At 45.2% G+C, this 24,251-nt stretch overlaps 1 protein-coding gene across 4 annotated transcripts; it reads right to left on the bottom strand.

The window, feature by feature from the left end:
- Positions 1-1,757: 1,757 nt before the first annotated feature.
- On the bottom strand, positions 1,758-24,204 carry CPSF7 (cleavage and polyadenylation specific factor 7). Of its 4 annotated transcripts, none has more exons than XM_028117934.2 (10): positions 24,132-24,204; positions 23,402-23,520; positions 16,673-16,891; positions 15,737-15,840; positions 15,183-15,355; positions 11,905-12,319; positions 11,281-11,399; positions 8,962-9,130; positions 8,150-8,317; positions 1,758-3,722 (listed from the first exon to the last, which is right to left on the bottom strand). In XM_028117934.2, the coding sequence occupies exons 2-9, from the start codon at positions 23,453-23,455 to the stop codon at positions 8,155-8,157; spliced, it is 1,416 nt and encodes a 471-aa protein (XP_027973735.1). In that variant the 5' UTR covers positions 23,456-23,520; positions 24,132-24,204; the 3' UTR covers positions 1,758-3,722; positions 8,150-8,154. The 4 variants fall into 4 exon arrangements, with proteins under 4 accessions (XP_027973735.1, XP_027973737.1, XP_027973736.1 ...); XM_028117936.2 differs by having other exon boundaries at positions 15,210-15,355; XM_028117935.2 differs by having other exon boundaries at positions 24,059-24,138.
- Between the last annotated feature and the right edge of the window lie 47 nt (positions 24,205-24,251).

The raw sequence follows: 24,251 nt of genomic DNA, 5'->3' as shown, positions 1-24,251 counted from the left end.
CAACAGAAACTGAGGCAGCAGGGGATGGGAATGAGCAAAGCTAGTCTTTCAGGGTTAATGTGGTCAGATGCTATATTTGAAGGCCAAGGGAAGTCACTTTACTGCCTATCTAGACCTGAAGGATCAATATTCTGGAACAGGGGAGAGGACCTGAGTGAAGGAGTAGGGCTTGTAGGGCTTGGTCACATGGGCTGGTAGAGACCTGCTCAGGTATTCACACTCATGGCTAGAACTTGACAAGTGACTGCAGTGGCCATCTCTAGAGGCTGAGGTCTGGCCCAAATCAGGAAGCACCTGGGACACACAGATTCGGGTTTCTGGCTCTACACCATGACAGCAATGTATAGGAGGCTAGTATTCATTCAGTGCCTGGCAGAGTAGATTTAATCCATACCACGATCCTGTGAGGCAGAAGAAAATCAACTCGAATGTTAAGTCACCTCCTGTTTGAGGGCATTTAGCTTAAAAAGTAAGAGTTGGGATTTGAACAAAGAGTAACCCAAAGGTCATTCTCTTTCTGTTTCACTATGGTAGCGCTTCAATGAAGAACGTGTTGACTTCTCTAAACTACCAGTCCTCATACTTTAGTTTACATGAAAGTCATCTGGGATATAAAAAGTAGATTTCTAGGCTTCACGTAGAAGTGGATGCAGCCCAAAAACAGGAATTTTAGCAAGCGTAGCACGGGACCACAGAACTTGCCTTGAGAGCCCACTGGTATTTCCCTCACACTGCGTTGTCATAGAGATTCTGGGCCCCCTGAAGGTTTCTTGTTTTTATGCTGATCTTGCCTTTGCAGGTCCCAATACACATTATGTATCACATGGTCTCTGGTTCATCTTTTTATACATGTAACTCTCCTCTTGGCTCACCTGGCTTTTTGAAAAGCCAGAAGCCTTCTGGAATTCCAAGGAGCTCACCCACAACATTCTCCTAAACTTCCTAATCTGTACTTCCCGATGTTGAGACAGCAACCCAGTTCCCAAAACATGTTCACATTTGCTCTCTCAGGTTTTTTTTTTTTTTTAAGATTTTATTCACTTATTTGACAGAGAGACACACAGCAAGAGAGGGGAACACAAGCAGGGGGAGTGGGAGAGGGAGAAGCAGGCTTGCCGCTGAGCAGGGAGCCCAATGCGGGGCTCGATCCCAGGACCCTGGGATCATGACCTGTGCCGAAGGCAGATGCTTAACAACTGAGCCACCCAGGCGCCCCTACTCTCTCAGATTCTTAAAACACCGCTGTGTGAGAGGCAGAATAGCGACTGTTCTCAGCTCAGTTAGGTTATGCTGCTGTTCACCCCGCCCAAGCAGGCACTGGCAAGCATACTTCCAGACTCCGAGCAGAGGAGTCTTCCCTTCCTGAATTTGAGAACGTCAGAACTGAACTGTAGAGGGAGGACATTTACTCAGAGAATGAATCTTAGGAATCTTGAAAGACAAAGGACAACTTGGAATTTTTCTTCCCTTAGTTTAGATGGCTAAGGAAGCAAGCTAAGCCTCAAGGGGGCACTTCCAAAGATCTGCACTAGAGGCTCCCTAGTGTCCCCCAGGCCACCACACACCCGACCTGGGATTCCAGCTCAGAACTCGGGGGCTTCAGTGTCATCCCACAGCCTCTGCATCAGCCCCGGCCCATGTCCCAGACACCTCAACAAAGCTATTCAATGCAGAATCCATAAAACAGCTCACACCCCATTTATTATTTAAAAATATTTTGTTACAAAAGGAAAAAAAATACAATGCAGTATAAAAGATTGACAGCGTCATCAAGTTTATTACACAATTTTCAACCTATCAGAAAGACAAACAAATCACCGACAACAGGGGGACGGGGCCTTGGCCTTTTTGAGGGCTGGGTTTTTTTTCCTTTTGCTATCAGGAAATAAAACTAAAATTTGTGTCATTGAGTAAAAACAAAACAAAAATGGGGAGAAAAAAATTCTCCGGGTAAACGGCTTTTCTGGTATTCTATGTATTTTTTTTCCTTAAACTGTCACCATACTCCGTTTTCTCTACATTTTAAAAAGACACCCGGAGCTGCTCTCGAGGATAAGCACATCACTTAACACTTGGCCAGTTGGGCGGGGGGCCATGTTCTGAAGTGGAGGTGGGGATGGGGTTGGGGACAGGGGAAAAAAGCTACAAACGTGTAGCCTCTGTCCCAAGGGAATGTGCCTGTCCAACCCTGGGGGGACCCCCTCACTGACTGACTGAGGGCTTTGTCAGATACGTGCAGGGAACAGAGGAAGGGTTCAGTCCAACTCAGTCTCTTCCCTCTGAGTCAGAAGGGTCTCCAGTGACCCTACCATCTCACATGCCACATCTCTTCTCCTGCTAGGTGTCAAATGCCCTGTACGTGCATGCGGTAGCGCAGGACCGTTGCTGCCGCCATCAGCAGCAACCACACCACAACTTGGATGTTAGGGGAAAAGCAATTCCATTTGCCTGTGTAGAAAATGGCCCCCAGAGTGGTGGTCCTTAGAACTCTGAGCCGAGCTCATCTGAGTCAGGCTCCACTTCCTCCTCACTCCTCATCAGAGGCAGGAAGCACCTCCACGTAGAGCGAGGGCAACTATTAATACGTCAACAGTCAAAAGGTGGAAAGACACCAACAAATCTGTGACTTCACCTGCCTACTAGTGCCAGGTTCTCCCACAGTAAGTAAAATATGTATGTACCTGGGGGATGCAAGCCCATGCTCACATCGAACCTGAAAAAAGAAAAGCCTCTATGGAAGTAGGCCACAGCCTGCCCAGCCTGCCTCCTTTCCCACCCCTCCTGGTAGTTCACAAGGGTTCTTCAGTGCTGAGGTCCGCTGTCCCCGTCTCCCAAGGGCAGTAGCTTCCTCTAAAACAAGGAAGCAGCCTTCCTGGGGGAGGGGCTCCACGTGCGAAATGGAAAAGCCCCAGGAAAGGGAACACCTAGTACAACTGGTTATTGCAAGAGGCAACCAAGCACAAAGCAGCAGAGGGTGGTAACTGGCTCTGCCGGGCTCCCCAGCAGCAAGCAACCTCAAGGGCCTTCTCTGCTTAGGAGGGGCAAGTCCACTGAGGCGGCTGGGCAGCAGGGAGGTGGAAAGGTTCAGCCCTCTGGGAGGTCAGGGAAACGAACCGTCAATATGTAAGAAGAAAAAGCAAGAACAGGAGAAGCTTCTCCTAAGGGAATTTCTGTTCTCAGGGTCCCTCCTCAAAGGGCTGGGAAGGTAAAGGAGTTAAACAAAGAAGTGGTATGTTAGCAAGGGGTTTGGACCCTCTTGGCCCCATCAAACCTAGTGCTGAGGGCAGGACCCTGGGCATATTTTGGCACACCCAGTCACTCTCCTAGATCCTGCATGGAGGATCCTTTTTCTTTGGGAAGAAAGTCTTCCCATCAACCTCACCACTGAACTGCTCCTGGAGAATCAGAAACTCCTACGTTTCCTTGGACAAAGCACCATTCTCTATGGAGACCAGGGGCCTGGACATGTTTTCCTCCTGTCTGCCACCCCTCCCAACCACACAAAGTCTTTAGGTTCCTTCCCCTGACAAACAGGAGGTGTGGGATTGGGAGGGCTGCCAGGCAGTCTTCAATCCTGTAGGGCAGAGGGTATTCCCTGGGTGTCTGAAGGGGGCTAGGGGTTTGGAGGAAGGGGGAGGGGTGGAGTGGCCTCCGTCCTTTAGTCCTGATCAAGGTGAGGAGATGCAAGTCCATTAAAAAAACATTTGCTTCCAACCAGACTCCTGCAATGAGAACATCAGAAGAAAAAGAAAACACACGTTAGAGGTTACCTTCCGATTGATGGGCTTACTCGAATTACACTGGCCTTGTTTAAGGTTATAATGAATGAAGTAGGATATATACACAGACAGAATGCAAGCCTGGGAAAGTGAAGGAAAGAAAGCAGGACTGTCTGGGGGCGTCTGGCACTGTGCGTAGTGAGGGAATGGTTGCAGAAGCTACAGTCAGTAGAGAGAAAAAAGCAGTGACATCTCACTTTAAGGTTAGGGGAAAACAGACAATGAAACAAAGTCTCAAAGCAGTTTGACTGAAAAGGAGACTTTGGCTGGAGAAGTATAGAAACTACAACAATCCAAAAAGAGTTGCAATAAAGAAATATGGGGAGTTGAAATACCATTTCAGAAAATCTGTTCTGAGCAAGTCAGAGCTTACCTTAAGGGGAGGGGTAAAAATCTGGAAATGGGAGGTACAATGGTAAGAAAACAAATTGCACATAACCAAACCCATTAACCCCCAAACACCCGAGAGGCCCTAGCAGGGAGCATGTACTTACACAGGAAACTCCTAAACTTTTCTTTTCAAGAAGACTTGTTTAAAACATTCCAAACAGTGTCCTTACGAGTACGTGTGCATGCGCACACACAAAGAGCCGGGAATGTTCTAACCTGTACTAAAAGTCAAGGGTTTCTAAATCTTTTCCCAGACAACAGTGTTGAGTAAGGGATCAAAAAACAGCCTAATACCAAGCAAGAGTTATCTGGCCAGGCCAGAAGAGAAAGCAGAGCATGGAAATAAAAGAACCAGTAGTTACCATTCAAGGAACCTAAAAGCACAATTAAGAACTTCTGCCAAACAGTAAGGCACTGTTAAGCCACTTACCACATCTCTACCAAACTTAAGGTCCCTAGTACGGCCAGCCCTTTTGCAGTGTTGCAGCATCAGTAAGCCGGGGAGCAGCCCAGTCAATCTGACTGCATAAAATAGAATTAATAGCTAACAGGAAAAAGAGAGATTCAATCCAGGCTTAAGACTTCTACTAATGGCCAAACCCACAACACAGCCTACACACAAATGCTCACTCTTTACGTATGCTCTTCCGTAACCCGGAGGAGCTATCCAAGAAAAAAACATCCACAAGCTGCCCGATCCTTCAACATTCTGAACTGGCACTGTTTAATCTTGGGCTCCTCAGAGTCTGTTACAGAGGCCGCTGCCTTCTGGCTTCTCTAAACACCTATACTGGCAGGCGTTTGTCTCATTTTCTATGGGGGAAAACTGAAGCCCTTGGTGCCTCTCCACTTCACACCATTTGGGTTTTTGAATCTTTGCACTGGATCAAAACTGAACAGAATGTTTAGTTTTCAGTGGACCAGGAGGAAGGAAATGAGGTGAGAATGATTAGATCTTAAGTAGGATAATATCCTCAAATAATGAGCCAAGAGCCGAGAACTACAAGAAGTTGGAGCCAAAGCTCCACATTACCTAAGGATATCCTCAAATTTCAAAGCATACGCACATACTCCAAAAGAGATATAATTTGGGAACTGTCCATACAAAACAACAAAGGAGAACTAGTACATCAAAAAAAGTCAACTGCAGCACCCAATTCTTAGAGCTTGTGGTTACATTTGGTGGTAATGTTTGGATGCAGGCAGAAGCCAAAGTGGCCGATGAGACTTTGTGCCCTGGTGGTGGTGCCCATCCTGAGGAAGAATGGACAGAAAAGCTTGCTGTTTGTATTGCTGCCTCTAGACAGAACACACCTTTGGCTCTTAGGGAACACCATCCATACAATATGAACACTAGTGTTTTCTAACTAAAACGTGTTGTACACAGAACTTGCACAGTTCTCCAGCTAAATGGGCCCAAGTACCATCTCCCCAACATGAGACCTCCTACCTCACAACTTGGTGACTGCAGATAGAATGCAGAGTCCTTAAGATGAGGATGTTAGAAACTGACATTTTTGGGGTGTCTGATTCAATTCTTCTGGAGTAGTTATTTGGATGGAATAACCAACATATCTAAGGGATAAAAAATGGGGACCTGGAAAACCTGTTCCAGAGTTCCTCCCACCAGCCAAATGACTGTTTTCTAGGAACTACCAGGTTATAGGTTCTTCAGAGTTATCCAAAGTGCATCACCCTCATAATGGAAAAACAGGCCCATTTTACAGGTGGAAGAAATGAAGCAAAATGACAGCTTATGTTTCAGGTTCAGATGTTCAATCCCCAAATACTCGTTATCAGTGGATCTCACAATTTCTCTGTCAAGAGGCTGTTAGAAGCAAAGCCACCAGGAATGGTGACATGCAGTTATATGTTCTAACTGCTAAAGGGAATGTGGCCCCAGAGACTAATTCATCCTCTGCACGGACAAGTACCTCCCTGGTCACTATTCTAGTCTTTTCCACTCTGAAGGACCCACACTGTGAGCAGCAGGGTTAGGGAAGGGGTGGCACCTGACCTACAGCAACACTAGCAACTGCGCCAGCTCCAACAGGAGCAGGGACATGCTGCTACTGCCACAGAAGGGGTGGGACAGGGACAGAGGTCTACTCTAGTGCCCGCCCTCCTGCCCACTCCGAGGCCGAGTTAGGCCAGAGCTATTTGTGAGCCCCATCTCTCCTAGCGTCCTGGGGATACATGGGCACCTCCCCCAACTCTACCTGTTGCAAAATCTAGAACCCACAGCCTAACTGTTGATTTTACATGGATTATCTTAGATTTCAGTGATGTCAAGCCCGCTAAAATTTTGTGGAATAAATGAGTGGTTTAAGAACAGAGAAGGAAAGCAGGTAAAAAAAAAATGGTAACTTTTCATTTTCCCACTCATTCGCCTCCTAAAGAAGACAACAAAACGAAATTTCCAGCTATAACTGCTTATATTAATGGCAGATAATGCCAAACAACAAAGTAGAGGGTGGCAGGGAAATTATAACAGAACTCCTTTCTTGTTAGTAGGTTGTCAGCAGGCCAAACGCTGCACTTGCCTACCGTTTAGGGTCCAGCTACTGCTGGTGAACTACAGGCATTCCCAGGTAGTGGCAGGGTCTCTTTTCTCGTCTTCAACCAGTCACCACCCACCTAGCCCCTAGCCACCCGAGAGCCGTTCCTAATCCTCACCCTCCTGGTTCAGTTACCATTACTTCAGATCAACCAAATTGGCAAAAAAAAAAAAACCACACACAGAAAAACAAAAAACAAGGACATCTTCATAACACGCCTGATGTGAAACCAAAGTCGAGAAGAGACTCTAAAGTCATCTGGGTCATGCAGCAGCTTCTAGGAACCACAAACAGATCATCCTAGCCAGAGTCTAGACTACTTTTAAAGGTCTCCAGAGAAACAGAATCAAAACCACTCTTGCTTACTTGTGTACTAGAAACAATCTCTGCTGGAAGCTTTCCTTCAGTCGGGATAGCTAAATTGGTGGGATAGAATGAAGGGACTGGAACGATGGGGCTGCTGTCGCCTTCTGCCCTCCCCTCCCCCACCCCAAACACTGAGGCCTGTCTGAGGAAGAAGACTGAGAAAAAGCAGAGCTGGGGATGCAGAGGGGTTAAGTCCTGAGGACACAGCTGGAGCCCCTGGATGCAGCCAAGCCTAACTCAACTTCTCCATAACCTGAGATAATATAGTTCCCTCACAACTCTTCTGCTTTTGTTTTGGGAAAAAAAAAAATCGCTGTAAATTTTTTGTTCCCCGAACAAATATATCCTTCCATTGAAGTAACCTCCACACGGTTTCTACATTATTATGATTTTTTTTTTCAGATCAGCTTTCTCTTTTTTTTCAGATCAGCTTTCTCCTAAAGTATCCTGAGTTTCAAAATCCCTTTAATAATATTCTGGTTTCTCTTCAGAGCGCATAAATCTTTCGCTTTTTACAGAACCCCTTTAATAGATGTTAATTCTTAAAATCATCAATGTTGCATCTCAAAAACTAACAAGTAGGCCATGTTCTTACTTTTTTGTCTTGGTCAGTTTCCTGAAAAAACCTTGAAAGTTTAGTGGGGTGAAAATATAACTGGCTATCATCTACTGAGAACTCGGTACGTGACAAGTACCATGAGTGCTGAATGCTCTGGATTCAGCCAGACAGCTGCTCTTACCATGTTCGTTTACAAATGAGGAAAGCCGAAGAGCAAAGTTAATACGGCCCGCATCACTGTGCCCTCAGGCCGGATGCCATGCTGTCTCTCGGATACCAGGTTAAGGCAGACAAGACACACACAAAACCAGCTCAATCTCAGGTCCATTTCAGGGCGAGAACTCTCCAAATCTGCCCTCCTCAATTTTCTGTTACCTAAGTCAAAAAGTCCTCCCCTTCCCTTTATTTGCTTTAGAAAGAGAGAGCAGAATCTTCACGGTCAGTAATTTCTCTTTTATACAAGACGGCCCACAGCCGGGAGCGGGGCTTCATCCCACCTTTCTCAGTGGTGCCGGTCCCGTTCTCTATCCCGGTGTCTCTCGTGCTCCCGGTTCCTTTCCTGGAAGTAATCATCATGCCGCTCTTCGTTATGAAGCATGTCCCGGTGCCTCCTACTGCTCTCCCGGGACCGGCTAGGCGATCGCTCTCGGGACCGGTGTCTCTTCCTATTAGAAAGACCCTTCAGCCTCGCTCAGAGAACCTACCACATGCCTTCCAAGAGTGTTGTGTTTCGGTATCTTCCGGTACTTGTCTGAACCACTTTTCTATGATGGGCCCAATGTCTGAGAATGTTAGCTCTTTGACGCCTAGTCTTTTTTGGGAAAATAGTTAAGTCAAATGTGTTGAGGTCTTACTAATGTATCAGGCACAGTGCTAGGAGCTTTACATGCTTATCTCACCCAATCTCTACAACAGGTCTGTCAGAGAAGTACCACTATTGTCCCTTTTTTTAAAATGAGAAAAATGATGCTTAGAAAGCTGAGTGAGTGCTATACTCAAAGCCATACAAGTACTTAGGAGCAGAACTGGGATTTGAATCCAAGCACGTATGGCTTCAAAGCCCACGTTCTTAACTACACCAGTCTATCTTTACTCCTAAACAGCCCACTGCCTCACCCAACACGGACTGCGGACATGACATCTGTTAATGCAGATGCCTGGTTAATTCCTTCCCCTTAAAGACATCAGGGCCAGCCTGCTCTTCCAGCCAGGGCCTTGCCAGATCCCCTGGGCTCTCTTCCTCCCCCTGCCAATCCCTGGAAGAGTGCTGCTCGGGGCTGGTAGGCCACTGGAGCAACCGATAACTCACCTGGACGAGCTCCCGCTGGCACCCACACTGTAGGACTTGGCTTCAATGCCATGAAGACAGTCCTTAAGAGAGGAGATGAGGACACGGCAACGCTCATCATTGGCGACCCGGGACTGTTTGATAACAGCAATGGCTGTGAGCAGCGTCTCAATCGCGTCACTGTAATCCCCTGACAGGGGACGGATGGGAAAGGCCAAGGATGAGCAGAGGCAGTAAACTAACTGGACCAAAAGGAGAACTCAGGAGGACACAAAGCAATAACTCGTTCCCACAGAACCATGGTAAGATGGATGAGGCTTAAGTGGCAGGTATAAAAGTGGACGGCACCTATATTCCAACAGTCTGCAATGAGACAGGTTCTCAGATGTTGCTAGTGGGCATACAAAACAGGGCAGGGTGGTCTGAGGGTGATCTGACAATATCCATTACAATAAACAATGTGCATACTTTTTGACCCAGCAATTCTAAGAATGTTCTACTTCTGTTCACGAGTATGTATGCTTAACAATGTTACATTTCAGCATTACTTTATCAAAAAATCAGACATAAAGTTCCTTCAGCAGGGTGCTATAATAAATTATGGGACACTGGTTTTATAAAATACTACACAGTTGTTAAAAAGCACGCGATAAATCTGTAGGTAAACAAAGTAATCCACGTAAAGCGCTTAGCACAGTGCCAGGCACACAGTAAGGGCTCAATAAATATTAGGTACTATTATATATTGACGGATGTCCAGAATATATTAATTTCTAAAAATCTGTAAAATCAGTATTCCATTTTTGTAAAAAGGATAAAAATTATATATATGTTGTCATATGCACGGAAAAAAGAATCTGAGGGACAGACACTAAATTGTAGAAGGTGGTCTTGGTGGTGGCCCTTGTATAGAGGACTTTTATTAAAGATGTGTGTACACATATATGTGATGTATATCTAACACGTCTACATGTGGGGTGTATTGATATATATATCTTAAATTATGCTGCCATCAAGAATTAGCCCCCTTCATTCCCCAAAGGTGAGCAATGCCTGGCTCAGGTATCGTGGTCAGGGGCTGGGTACTTGCACAATGCTTTTCCAAGCTAAATCAAGCGCATTACAGACAGAAGACAGTGCGAGGAAAGCATAACACCAGACAGGGGTCCAGTGATGAGGACTGGCTGCCTCCTCTGTGCAGGGCAGCAAGAACAGAATAGAAACTGTGGAGGAACTGTGATTCTGTGGAAGTCCAGGAATACCAGGATGTCAGCTCTACCGGGGTAGGGAATTTTTGCTTATTTTGTAGGCATTCAATAAGTATTTGTGGTCTGAATGACTAGAAGGAGAACAACAAAAAGGAAGGGAGATAGAGATTCAGTTACTGATCATCTCAAAGTGAAGGAGTTGGTAAGGAAGTACAATGACTATTTCCTTTATACTCCTCTGTATATTGGACTTGTTAAAATGAGCACAGATTACTTTCTAATTAAAAAATCCTTCAGATGTCAATGAAAGTTTTCTGGAGGAAAAAAAAAAGAGAGAGAATACATGTATTTCCTGTCTTTAACCTACTCTGTGGATTCAAATTTTGCAGCCAAAGATGAGAAATTACAGAAAACAGATGGTAATATTTAGTGTTAACTTATTTCTTAGGAGAGCTGACAATCCCCATTTACATTAATGTGGGAAACTCACAAGAAGGAAGCGAGTATGACTCATATCATAATGTGAACTTGGACCAGAACCCTAAAAAGAACCAAAGATTCCATGCCAGGGCTCTCCGAGTCACAGCTCCTGGTTCTGCCCACTTAATACTAACAGCAGGGCAAGACTTAGCTGTAAGGGCACATTATGTCTTACGACGACACCCAACAGACTTGCCTCCTTCTAGGATAGGCTACAGGCAGGCCAGCAGTCTGTCTAGACCCCCAAATATAAAGAGATTCCATATCAAACCACATCTAGTTGGGGTATCAGTCCTAAAAAACCTGGGATCTACACTAGGCACTACATAGACACTAGATCCACCGATCAACTACTGAGATCTCCACAAGGCCAGGAATTCCATTCTACAACAAATACTACAATAAGATATTATTAGTTATTTATAGTCTAGTCACTAAATTTGTTTTCACGGGGCAGGTCTGGATACAGGCTAAATAACTAACCCTGGAGCGTCCCTGAAGCCATACAATCAGGTTATATACTACTCAAAATGTGCCACTCTAGAGAATCTAACAGTGCTCCAACTTTATCTAGTTGAACTTGCCAATAGAAATGATAAAACATGGAAAAACTAAAGGTAAGGGGAAGACAGCAAAGGTAAGGGTGAGTTACCTGCACTGGCTCCAGATACCGCTTTGGAAATGGCACTGCTGGAAATTGCTCTATTTCGCTTCATGATCTCTTCAAATTCTGCTTCACTCACTGTAGAGGGCGGAGGGCCCGAATCTCGGCTGCACAGAAATAACACCATTCCTGATTGCCCACACCTCCTGTCATCCTTACCGTATTCTACAGTACAGTGTTACTTAATCATGCTCTCCTATATGATGTCTTAAATGGTTCTCAGCCTGCTGACGTTTTATGTGTTCACATTCTCTTCAAGGACAGGATTTACAACATACTCTTTTGTAATTCTGGCGTGACCCAATAGCGCTAGACATTCACAGCACCCCTAACAGCCACATACGGCCCTCGATTTAATCAAGATCCTTAAAAAGGAATATGAAAGACACGGTTTGGGTCAAGACTTAGATGCAAATGAAACACCAAATAAAAAACATTATCTAACAGATGGTTAACTGTTTCCCAGGACTCAACACTATGACAACAGAGTTTCCACAAGGGAGAACACAAAAATTCACACTCACTCACTTCCTCAGGGAGAACAAAATGCTTGACACATGGTCTACCCTACTATACCTGGCTCAGATCTGAAAGGAACAAAATAGTCCTTACCTGCCATGGTGGTTATAGGGTGCTGAGGCCTTCATGTAAGTATCTGGTGGAGGCCCCACTGTAGCATTTGGTGGGGGGAAGAAGGCTGGATTGAGGTGAAGGGCAGGTGGGATGGCCCCAGGGGGAGGTACAGCCAGATGAGGAGGTAATCGAGGAGGAGGGGGCATGAGATGCTGGTAGTGGATGCCAGGAGGAGGAGGAGGGACCCCAAAGCTTGAGGAGAGAGGAGGTGGGGGTGGAATTGGGGGTGGGGGCAGACCCATCAGGGGGAGGGCTGAAGGAGGGCGATTGAAGTAGGGCAGCACACTGGGGGGCTTATCCACACGGGCAGATGAGGGTACAAGGTTCTCAGAGGGCGTGGCCCGTCCATCAGCAGAATCACTAGAATCCCGGGAATGGGCCCGTGGAGGTATTCCTATGAAGCAAAACAGAACTAACGTTACTGCCCAAGGCTTTACACGTACCCACGGGACCACATCATCCTTCAGCAAGAGTCCTCCAACACCATACTGAAGAAGGCGACAGGCAGCTGAGAAAGAAGGTAAGATCATCTACTCCCTTTTCTTTGGCCTCAGAAAAAAAGGGCAGAGGCAAGTTAGTTAAGTCATAAATCCAGAAAGCAGTATCACCCCAATTCTATGTCAAAGAATGATCTTTATCTAGAACTCTTTGTGCTTCACAACTTATCCTTAGATTTGTTTTCTATTTCTAAACGCAGGATCCTAATTAACCCATGAGAAAATGACGCTGTTGAGAAGTCTGTTCATTACTGTTCAGCTGGATTCAAGTGGATGTAAAATCAACCATCCCTGATTAAGAGGTTCAGGGCCTCTCTCCTTAGACCACTACTAGTTGACCTGAGACCGGTACTATGCCACTGTGCATCTGAAATTTTCTCTTCGCAAAGGCACTCTGGCCAGGGAATTCGAAGTGAGGAAAGGCCAGGGGATAGATACTTCCTCCATCCACATACCAAAACTGGTCAGCGGGATGGGGAAGAGACATACACCACAGAAGACTAGAGGTCAAGTGAGAAGTAGAGAGAAAATGGGAGGTAAGCCAAAACAAGATGTGCCCACAGAATGAGCAGATGGCACAGGTGACAGCAGGGACTCCTAGTAAAAGCTTAGTAAAAAACAAGCCTCATATCTGGGGAACTCCCACTGTATTTCAATGGCCCAAACACAGTACCCCAGAGAAACATCACCACAGCACCTTGGTATGGTGTTGTGCACAACAGGGGCTCACACATGCTTGTTTACAGCTGGGAACGTGGCTGTCCATTGTCAAGTCACTCAGTTAAGCTTGTTCACTCTCTCCAATTTAATAGTCTACTCCAAGCCTGGTTAACGTGGAATCCAATAGAACATGATCCCATGGCCTTCGAGGTCTTGGAGGCAGAGAGATGCTGTTAGCAGTCAAATGTGGACAGAAAGGTTGAGTGCTCCTTAAACTAACACTTGCTGGTAAACCCAATTCCGGTTTCAAGCATGCGGGGACCCATCATCTCAGCAACCGCCCTTTCTCCACTGTAGCAGATCACTGGTGCCTATCACGGCACACCTGTGCTTCATGTCTCATCCACATGGCAACTTGTTTCTTCCCTGAGTTCCCTCAAACAAAGAAAGAGGTATTAGCAAGTGGGATCCTCTGAAAGTTAGTCACCCTCCCAGCTACTCTTCCCACTTCTGTGAGGGTTCTGTTTTGTACCTATGGCTATAATCGCAAGACTAGCAACCATTTGTAGGCAGAGGAAGTCCACCAGCTGCACTTAGTGAATTAACAGAACCCAAGTCTGTCAACATGACAGAGCAGGAAAACACCACTCCGTCACCACCATCTCTTCAGCAAAGAAAGGGAACACTGAGGAGTAAATAGCTAAACGGAAGTAGGAATGTTATCCCTAATGCAACTGTACATTTATGCAACTTAGGAAAGTCAGAAAAGGGTTGAATTATACAAAGACTCTGAAACAGAGGAACTTGAAAATTCAAGTTGTCAAAGAAAAGTGTGTGCCTTTTAACCCAGAGCAATGGGAGTTCACACTATACCCATCTAGGCTCTCAATCTAGTTGAAAGAACAGTTGTTCCTATGCAAGAGAGAAGTGGCCATATCTCCACCTTCAATAAATCAATACAAGGTTCCAGTGGACCACCCAATTCAATACAAGGCACTATTTTGAGAGCAGGACCTAAGATGACAGAACGCAGGTGATGACACTTTCCCCCACCCCCAGCCCTCACACCCACTGTCATAAAAGAAAAGTAAAGGCAGTTGGCTGCTTCAGGCAAGGCCTTGCAGGGTGGCTGCACCTTGTGAGGTCAGGACAATCCAAGGTCTGGTCCTCAGGTTTTGCAGGTTCAGAAACTCGACTTTAACAGTTCACCCAGGGGTGATTGTACCCTAGGAAATTGATTCACGCTAACCAAACTCACAAGAGACTGATTCATAAACCAGAATGCCAATTTATTAATTTACAATGAGAAATATAACTGCCAAGCAGACCGGAATACTTGTGTCGGCTGGTCAGCGCATTCTCTTCCCAGTAGGAGAGCCTAGTTGGGAAACCAAATTAGTATCAGAAGGTGGCTTGGTGAGTACAGAATCAGGACAAAGGGAGTAAAGTGAACTCAAGGGACACTATCATCAAGCTAAGGTAGTATGATGCAGCTTTATTAGTGGGGAATACTTGCCAAGCAGACTAAAATATCAGGTAACTCAAAGGGCACCCTCTCCCCTGGACAGTGCTGGAGAAACATTGTTAAACTCTTCTTTTCCAGCATTCCTTTTGGTTGATTCCTTATAGAGCACCCTTCCAGCACATGTTTATGACAAGATCACAGCCATCTTTACAAACATTACCTGCATATGTTAGGGCGGCTGCTTGTCATTTATAAAGAGCACGTGTTGTAATTAAGCCCATTCACTATACACGGATTTTTTAGACAAAACCACATAATTTAGAGTTGGCAGGAACTTTAAACATCATGTAACTACTTCAGAGAGGGGAAGAGGCCCTAAGCAGTACAGTGACTTGCCCAAGGTCACACAACTGAGTCAGTGGCAAAACCAGACTATAACCGGAACCTACCTGACTCTCAGCAGAGTGCTCTTTTCTGTACACAGCCTCATTTTTGGGTCTACTAATTGACCATGCCACCACCCATAACCACCACCACCCTCCCCCCACCAACTCCTCCACATTGCAGGCAGAACCCACACCACAGAAAACAAACCCACAAACTTGCCCCCCTTCATACAGATGGTCTCCACGTACCCCCTCTTGGGACTCGGACGCACTCACGTTTCCGAGCCTGTGCCTCAAACTGTGACAGGTTCTGCCGGGTGGCCGGCCTCACGTCCACTTTTTCTCCATTAAGAACTTTTCCTGGAAGGAGTTCCAACAATTTGTGGACAGAGTTTTCAGAGGCTACCACCACCTCAGCATACCTTGGGGAAGAAAAATTAAAAATGAGTGAGATCTACTAGGCAGCCAAGAGAAGAACAAAGAAATTCTCTTCCACTTTTAGTGAAAACGGGTGAAGCAAAAGATACCTTGCTAATACAACATACACAAAACTACCATCAACAAAAAGGTGTCAGCCTATAATCTTCCTACATATTTGGAACCAGAAATCAGCTCTTTTTGCCCCTCAATGGATGGACATTGTTACATTGCAGCTAGGTCCCCCTTCTAAGGCGCTCTGCCAAAACCAAGGCAATAACCTGGGCCAGGGGTCAGAGGGATTAAAATCCAGGGCCAAAATACAGCGTAGACCTGTTATCCTAATGATGACAAACTAAAAGGGGCTTCTCGAATCCAGACCTCACCCTTTGGACTGGCCATTTGCTCGATTCTCTGCAAATTTCAACTCCACCACATCATAGACTCCTATAGAGCGAATAACCTGGATCAGCTGCTGGTCTGTGGTCCACTGGGGCCGGCAAGATGGAAAAGGAAGAAATGTCAAGAGCTACACCCCCTCCCCACCTAGAATGTCCCAAACCCTTTCCCCAAACCTAGGATTCTAGTCACAACCATGACCTCCCCACAGAAACCCAAGAGCCCATCAACAGTTCAATTAGTACAGACTTTTCTTATTATCCTCACCCACCCAGAATTCCAAAACCCCCCACCCCCTTCCCAATCCCCATCTTTTAAGATTAAGAAAATTAAAACCTATTTTAACTTTGACTGCCATTTGGCTGGCTGGTCATCAGTTCAAACAATGATTACTAACAGCTTTTAATTACAGACCTGACAGGCTACAGTTTGATGACTGTCAGGAACTTTCCCCTCAGTATGTACATTTCCTAATTTGGACCCTCCCTCCACCAGCCCCAAAACTTGTCTGTCACACAGGAACTTTTGCAGAACAATGACCACCTACCCTGAGTGTACTAGAACTATCAAGGTCTTTGATCCCTGTCACCCACTGTTATCAAAGGACCATCGAATGACCACCAAGAGTTCAAGGTGTTCATTCTGAAATCATCCCACAGATGACCCTGCTAGACATAAAGCCCCAGGGTCAGGGGCATTAACAAGATGGCAGAAAAAGCAACTACCCACTTATTGCTTTCTTCGGCACCAGTACGTCCTCAGGATAGTTCTCTTTCAGAGATCAATCCAACCTGATCCCAGGAAAAAGAAATCCAACCCCATCAGAGCACAAAACAGTGCAACAGTGGTTTTTGAAAATGCCATCACCTCCCAGCGCTCTCCCTCCAGCCTACCCAGGAGGCTTTTTGGTTCCCCATGCTCACCCAGGAGAAGCTGCCCACATAGACAGCAGCTCGCCTATTGCGGAGGCCGCTGTACGTGTACAGGATCGCAGGACTCTTGTTATTGGGCTTGGGAGACGGCTCCTGGCGAACAGGAGGTGGTGGCTCAGTGCTGCTGCTTCTGTCATCTGAGGGCTGTGAGGTGGCTGTCAACACGTCATCATACAGGTCAATCTGATCTGTATTGTTGAACTCTGGGTCCTAAGAGATGGGTTGGCAAAGGTGGGTTTGCAGACCTTCCACTGGGTTCATTCTATTTCATTCTAGTTTACTTAAGAGTCCACAGTCAAATACTTCTTAAAGCAACATACAAAACTTCCCTGTTCCACTCTAGGAAGCTAGGTAAGAATAATTTTTCACTTAAAACCATTTCACTGAATTATGCTTCTGTAGGTTTTTCTCTCAAGACCCTGTTAGTAGGCTATAATGTTTCCAGCTTCAGCCAACTGTAAGAATCAAAAGGTACATGATGATTACACAAGCAAACTAAGAACACAAAGACGCACCTGCTACTGTTGTCAATGAGGTCAGCTTCTAAAGACCACATCTAAGAGTAAGGAAAACTTATTTTCCACATCTTACGCTATTTCCAAAATCAAGAGTTACACAAAACTTACAACTCTATTTAATAAGAGAATATATTCATTTAGAAATAAAAAGCAGGGAAAAAATGGGAACCCAGAATGCAAAAAAGAATTAGTGTTACTAGTTTAAAACTTTTAGATTTACACAAATGATTCAGAGAAGCTCTAAAACTCGTAGTACACAATCCCATCTTTCTAGTAACCATCAAAGAAACATTTTTAAAAAGGGAAAAGAATAACTCTGGGAGATTTTCCCTTACTATTTCTCAGATAACAACACAGCTCCAATACGTTACCGAGACACTTAGACATAAGAGACTTTTGGGAGCAACACCAGAGATGTTCAATGATACACAAAAACAGTGAAGTTCTCTCAAATCTAAGGGTCAGAAAACAGGACAAGCACCCACACCATGAGCTATGTCACAGTAAGCATTTACAACATGAACATGTACTCCGAAACATAATCAGAAATATATTTTTTGTTTATGTGTTAATGTTTACTTATTTATTACTGTTATAGACTGACTGTGTCTGTCCCTCCAAAATGCTATGTTGTAACCCTATTCCCCAATGTGACCGTACCAGGAGGTGGGGTCTTTGGGAAGTAATTACAATTAGACCAGATTTTGAGGGTGGAACCCTCATGAACAGGATTAGTGCCCATATAAGAGCCAAGAGAGAGAGCTTGCTTGCTCTGCTCTCCATCCATGAGGATACAAGCCAGCATTCTGCAACCTGGAGGAGGGCCCTCACCAGCACCCAAACCTGACTTCAACCTTCCAGTCTCCAGAATTGTGAGAAATAAATTTGTTGTTTATAAGCCATTAATTTTTTGGTATTCCGTTAAAGCAGCCAAATTAACGCTATATACCCCAAATCCTAAAACCGTTAAGAACTACTACCAGGAGATCTTAATGTTTCAGATTTGCAATATTACCTCAAAGAGCTCTTTTTATGTTAAGTATCAGACAATATTTTTTCAGATAATATTCTAAAACATCCCAACAGTGCTAAAGATGATGCTGCCAAACTGACAGACAGAAAGAAGGGAACTACAGCTCATTCATGTCATTGCTGTGTTTTTAAAAAGGGAATAAAGGAAGAACCCACGTTAGAAAACTTGTCTACTTCCCTGAAGAAAGAGAGCACTTCCTCTAATGCAACTCAGGACAGGAAGCCCCAATAACTTTCTCTGTTCAATTCCATCATAAGAACTGTGGATTCTAAAGTGAGACTAGAGAGGGGACTCACTACAAAACTCATTCCTAGACCTATATACCATCACACACTTCTGGAAACCATCTTTTAGTTTCTCAGTTCATCTGACGTACAGTGGAAGAACAGGCACACAAAGGTAGCACTATCAGACTGTTCTGATAGTGAAGGGGAAAGGATTCTACTTCCTGAGGCATATAAATAATTTTAAATACTACAAATACTCTAAAAAACCCCACAAGAGAGGAGTTTATACCTTGTGAAAATATCAGAGAGAATGGCAAAAGAGAGTAACCCTTTTAGAGGGAATTTAAAAATAAGAAAAGGCGGGGGATGCCCAGGCAGCTCAGTCGGTTAAGAGTCAGACTCCTGGTTTCCGCTCAGGTCATGATCTCAGGGTCATGGGATCGAGCCCCATGTTGGGCTCTACGCTCAGTGTGGAGTCTAGTTGAGACTGTTTCCCTCTCCCTCTGCCCCTCCCCTGCTCATGTGCTCTCTCCCTCTAAAATTAAAGAATTAAAATCTTAAAAAATCAAACAACAAAAGGAATAAGTGAAGACAAATAAGCACAGGAAGACTGTTCTAGGTAGTGAAATTTATAAACAAATAAGCATCTGGCATAAAAAAGAGTATGTAAAGAACAGGAAGAGAAGCTAACACTGGAGAGCACAGGGTGGATAATAAATTGAGTAAAGTGAAGTGCTAAAAACTTGAAAAATACAATGGGTATAAAATACTTCATAGCCCTTATGTCTCAAAGAACTGCAACTCTAAACAAAATCATTTATTTACTCATTCATATAGTAGGTACAGTGATACGCCCTTATGGTTCAAGGTAAAGGAAAAAGATGGAAACCACTGGACCCTCTCTGATGTTCTAATCCTTAGAGAGCACTACTTCACACCAGGGTGCTTTTTAAATTTAAATCAAGGATTCTGAAATAAAACTTAAAAGGGGAATGAGGAAACACACTATCTTGGATACTCAGTGGAACCAAACTGGAATTCCTTCTAGGAAGTACCTGTGATTCAGAGATTGTGTCTAAAATTTGTAATACAAAAATTACCACTGATAATTGGGTAGTAAACTAACACCCAGATCTGGACAGCTCAGAAACCGCACACATCACCAGGAAATCTCCAATATTGCAAGTCTAGGCCAATAATCTACTCTTTCAGGACCCTTAGAGAGCACAATAGACTCAAGTCCTGAAAAACCTTGCATATGGATTACCTTACCACTTTAAGAAGCACAAAAGGATTCAATGAATCCAAAATTGTCACAAGATTCAAATGGTTTCTCTGGGCCATAGAACCTCGGTTCAAAATAGTTGGTGGGAACTGTTCTGATGCACAGAGCAGGCCTGTTGAGGAGTCTGTTGAAGAAACAATGTATCAAGTTGTTTGGATTTATTTTTAAAGATTTTATTTATTTATTTGAGAGAGAGAATGAGAGATAGAGAGCACGAGAGGGAAGAGGGTCAGAGGGAGAAGCAGACTCCCTGCTGAGCAGGGAGCCCGACGTGGGACTCGATCCCGGGACTCCAGGATCATGACCCGAGCCGAAGGCAGTCGCCTAACCAACTGAGCCACCCAGGCGCCCAAGTTGTTTGGATTTAAATCTACTGGCAACACCAATTCATTTTAACTTCTTCAGCTGGTAAGACAGAAAAACAGGTAAGGGCCTGAGGTTTTTCTGATTACCAAATGAGCTGGTGATTTATGCAGTATTGGATTAGGTTAAAGCAAAATCTAATTCTACAAATTAAGTGAAAAATATAATGTTTTATGTGCACTGATGCTGAAGATTTCATTCCAGGGAGATTAAAAAGTAAGTATGTATTTAAAACTGAATAAAGATCTCATGAAAAATTTTGTGTTTAATAGCATAGGAAGAACTATGACTGCCTCTGAAGCTTTTTAGATATAAAAGAACTTGCATGATTTTGAATTTAAGAACTTCTTCACCCGTGTGCTCAATGTTTCTACCCTCCAACCCCCTTTTCCTGATATCTGAGGGAAGTAAGAAAGGCTAGGAATGATGGTTCTCAAAGCCACCTACTTGATACCATTGTTCTTTTAATTGTAACTAAAGCTCTCAGTTTTTGGCTTTATAATAACTAGCTCTAGTCCTCACCTTATGCCCTCCCTCCCTGCCACTGTCCACTGCCCTCAACCACCAGGAACAGAACCTCTTTTGAACACAGGGATCCATTTCTTCCCTGTTCCCTCGTTAGTCCTGACACTGTGCCTAGCAAACAGAAATTGCTCAATAAGTACTTGTTGATGGAAGTAGCGAACAGAATTGGGCAATGTGCAAAGCACATTCTACTTTGCTTAGCACAAGGAATAGAGGCAAAACACTCACCAAAACGGCAGCTCTCACTTTTCCAGACTACCTCTACCCAGCCCAAGGGAGCAGCTGTGAATTTTGACTCCTAATGTGACAGGAGTATAGTAGCTCTGCAAAAGAGCTCTTGTCAGAAGAGGTCAGGGAGTCAGCACCATAGGGTTCCGTCCAGGAACCATGTTCATTCTGCTTGGGGAGCAGCGTACGTGTGACAGGGCTCTTGTGCACGGGCTGGCTCAGGATAAATCCTTAATATTCCTAAAACATTCTAAAATACAATCTGTACTGGCTGCCTTCAGTCTAATCTTGCTTTTAACAATCCTTGCCAAACAGAACTTTAATCATTGTTTTAGCAGACTCCAAATTACACTAAGCCCAGCTTTACCAAAAATTAACTCATTTGGTGGAGGGGGGATGCAGGCACTGGGCGGCACCCCTCCCTGGACCTTCCACAAATGGACATAAAACACTCAAAATCTATACTTCAACTTGCCAAGCGATAAATATTGTCTGTTTGGTATAAATGTCTACTAGATTCCACATACCATCTTTGGACTATCTTAAGCCCATAAAAAAGTCTTTTCTAACTAGAGAGAGGAGAACAAATTGAGGCCAATGACTACTTCTCTGACAAAGCAGTGACCACTGGACAAGGCCTGTGCCTTGTCTAGAATCTCCAAGTTATACTGCTTAAGAAATTACAGATTTCCATTTTTTTCAGATCAAATGTGGCTAGACCTACCCTGTTCTTCCAGTTTCTCAAAGTGAATCAGCACCATTGTTATCAACCCACAGAGAAGGAAATTAAGGGGGGAAAAGGGTTTTTATTAATAAACAACTATGAGAACCTTTTCTTCCTGTCTTGTATTAAAAACGAAACAAAAACAAAAATAACCTTCAACTTGTAAACAGTAAAGGTCTGATTCAAAGTTAATATGGAAAACAATGGTGTATAACTAAGTTAATATACTAAACCTTTCTTTTCATCCATAATCATTTGACTTGTTTGAGCTCAAAAAGTTTTTTTCGGGGTGCCTGGGTGGCTCAGTCGTTAAGCGTCTGCCTTCAGCTCAGGTCATGATCCCAGAGTCCTGGGACTGAGCCCCACGTCGGGCTCCCTGCTCAGCAGGAGGCCTGCTTCTCCCTCTCCCACTCCCCCTGCTTGTGTTCCCTCTCTCGCTGTGTCTCTGCCAAATAAATAAATAAAATCTCTTTAAAAAAAAAAGTTTTTTTTTTCACATATTTAGGTCAACCGGCAGCCACATGTACATGACTCCAGTTTATCTGAGACGTGGGAAAACGTTTAAATGGTGAAGCTGATGGGTACAAGCTCACTATACTATTCTACTTTTGTGTTCTAAAATCTCCACGTTAAACAGCACAATGCGTTAAAAAATTTTTTAACGTAAACGCGTCAAGTAAAGAAAATGACATATATAACACCTCTGTTGCCTTGTATAAAAGTCAGGGTCTAACCAGGGGACCTTCTTTCTCTAATCTGTTCTTTTTATCCTCTTTCCAGGTCCTTATGTATACCCACTGAAAGATCCTAATGGGAAGAACCAGTTTACTCAAGTAAACTGGGGCTAAAAAACAATCTGCGCAAGATATTACTAAGTTTTAAATAGAAACTATGGAACATTCTTGAGATTGACCTCAGTATGTTAGATTATTGTTTCAAGGGACATCACTACATAATGTTCCTTAACATAACACAAATCAACCAACAATCCAAGGTATATGAGGGAGTTTACACGTACTTTTTAACTGGTTTGTCCAACACCTTTACTTCTACCCTCAAAACAATTAGATTCATCAATAAATTATTACACCAAAATGCCTATGTACCTCTCAAGACTACAAACTACTTACAGAACGAAGTAAGACCCAAAACAATCAGAATGAAGCTGCAATTAAATGCTAAAGTACCTTTTATACCGTTTGCACTGCCTTATGGAGAAGAGGATTATATTTCTCCAGCTGCCCTTTCAGAGCATCGCAAAGCGGGGCGCCCGGGTGGCTCAGTGTGTTAAGCCTCCGACTCTTGATTTCAGCACAGGTCCTGATCTCAGGGTTGTGATCTCAGCTCTGCACTGGCATGGAGCGCTTAAGATTCTCTCTCCCCCTCCACCCCCTTTCCCTCTCTACAAGGAAAAAAAAAAAAAAAAAGAACTCCAAAGGAACAGGTATGAACACTGTCCTCATGAATACTACAGCAAACATAAGTGTGATTTTTTTAAGTGTGGGTAGTCTTTGAGGAGACTGACACCCAAGTTCGGCCTCCTGGGGGAGCAAGTTCCACAGGTTGATTCATCATTCTATTAAACCTGATTTTTATTTGCTCTTAAAGCTTGTAAAATTAAGCCTTGGGAGCTTAAAATTAACATAAAGCGGAATGATCAGACGTCTTGAAAGTCTGTGATAGAGTAAAATTTTAGACCCGATAGAGGGACGTTCAGGCCTAGCAAGGACTACGATAGCTTGGAACCACTGCAAGTTTGGTGAAAGTGATTCTTCAGCAGATCCAGTAAAGTCCCAATGCTCCCGATGACCCCTCACCTGATTGAACTCCTCGTCAGCATATATATCAATCAAGTCCACTCCTTCTGACATGGCTCCGGAAGGAAGATCGCGAGCCCGGAGAACGGACAAAGTAAGGAAGATGCCACTGCGGTATCCTGAAAGAGGCAAGAGTTGGAAGGCATGAGGGTCCCAGGCTGGGAGGAGAGCAATGGTTGCCAACCTCCCGTCTCCAGAGACGCAGCATCCCGGCAGCCCAAGCTCGGTCCCACCCGCTCCGCCCCGCCCCCGGCCTCGCGCCGCCCCTCGCTCTCCCAGGCCGCCGGGGCTCGCGGGGCTCGCTGCCCATCACCCTCGGGCCCGACCCGAGTTGCGCCGCAGCTGCCCGTGGCGCGACGGCAAAGTCCAGGCCTCTGCTCCTAAGGGCCCTGGGACGGCGCTGCGAAGAACGACCGCGGCGAAGCCCGCAGCCCCAGCCCGCCGCACCTGCCTAGGCCCCAAAGCGGTCCCGGCTAGAGTCCCCGCGGGTCGTGGAGCTCCAGCCGCCTCCGCTCCCCACCCAGGCCTAGTCCTCGCCCCCAACTAGGCCCGCCCCGCTCCCTCCCCACAGACTCGGCCCGGCGCCCTCGGCCTCCTCCCTCAAAGGCCCGCACCGCCCCCCGTCCGCCGACTCCGGCTGCCCCAAACTCAACCGACCCCCTCCCAGTTTCAGCGCTGGCCCCGAGCCCTCTTCCGGCCCCGCCGGCCCCCGGCCGCGCGCCCCCGTTACCGGGAATATGGCGGCGGCGGCGGCGAGTCCGGACTAGGCCCGAAGCGCGCGAACCGCTCTCGGCCCCAGTCCCGCCCCCCCCACCGCTGACGTCACACGCACAGCCACTTCCGCCACACG

This window comes from Eumetopias jubatus, unplaced genomic scaffold (genome assembly GCF_037043125.1).
Source record: "Eumetopias jubatus isolate StellerSeaLion01/CBP00866 unplaced genomic scaffold, mEumJub1_p1.0 scaffold_13, whole genome shotgun sequence".
Classification (NCBI taxonomy): Eukaryota; Metazoa; Chordata; class Mammalia; order Carnivora; family Otariidae; genus Eumetopias; species Eumetopias jubatus.
Note: the sequence above shows the minus strand (reverse complement) of the source record. Positions and strands in the feature narration are given on the sequence as shown.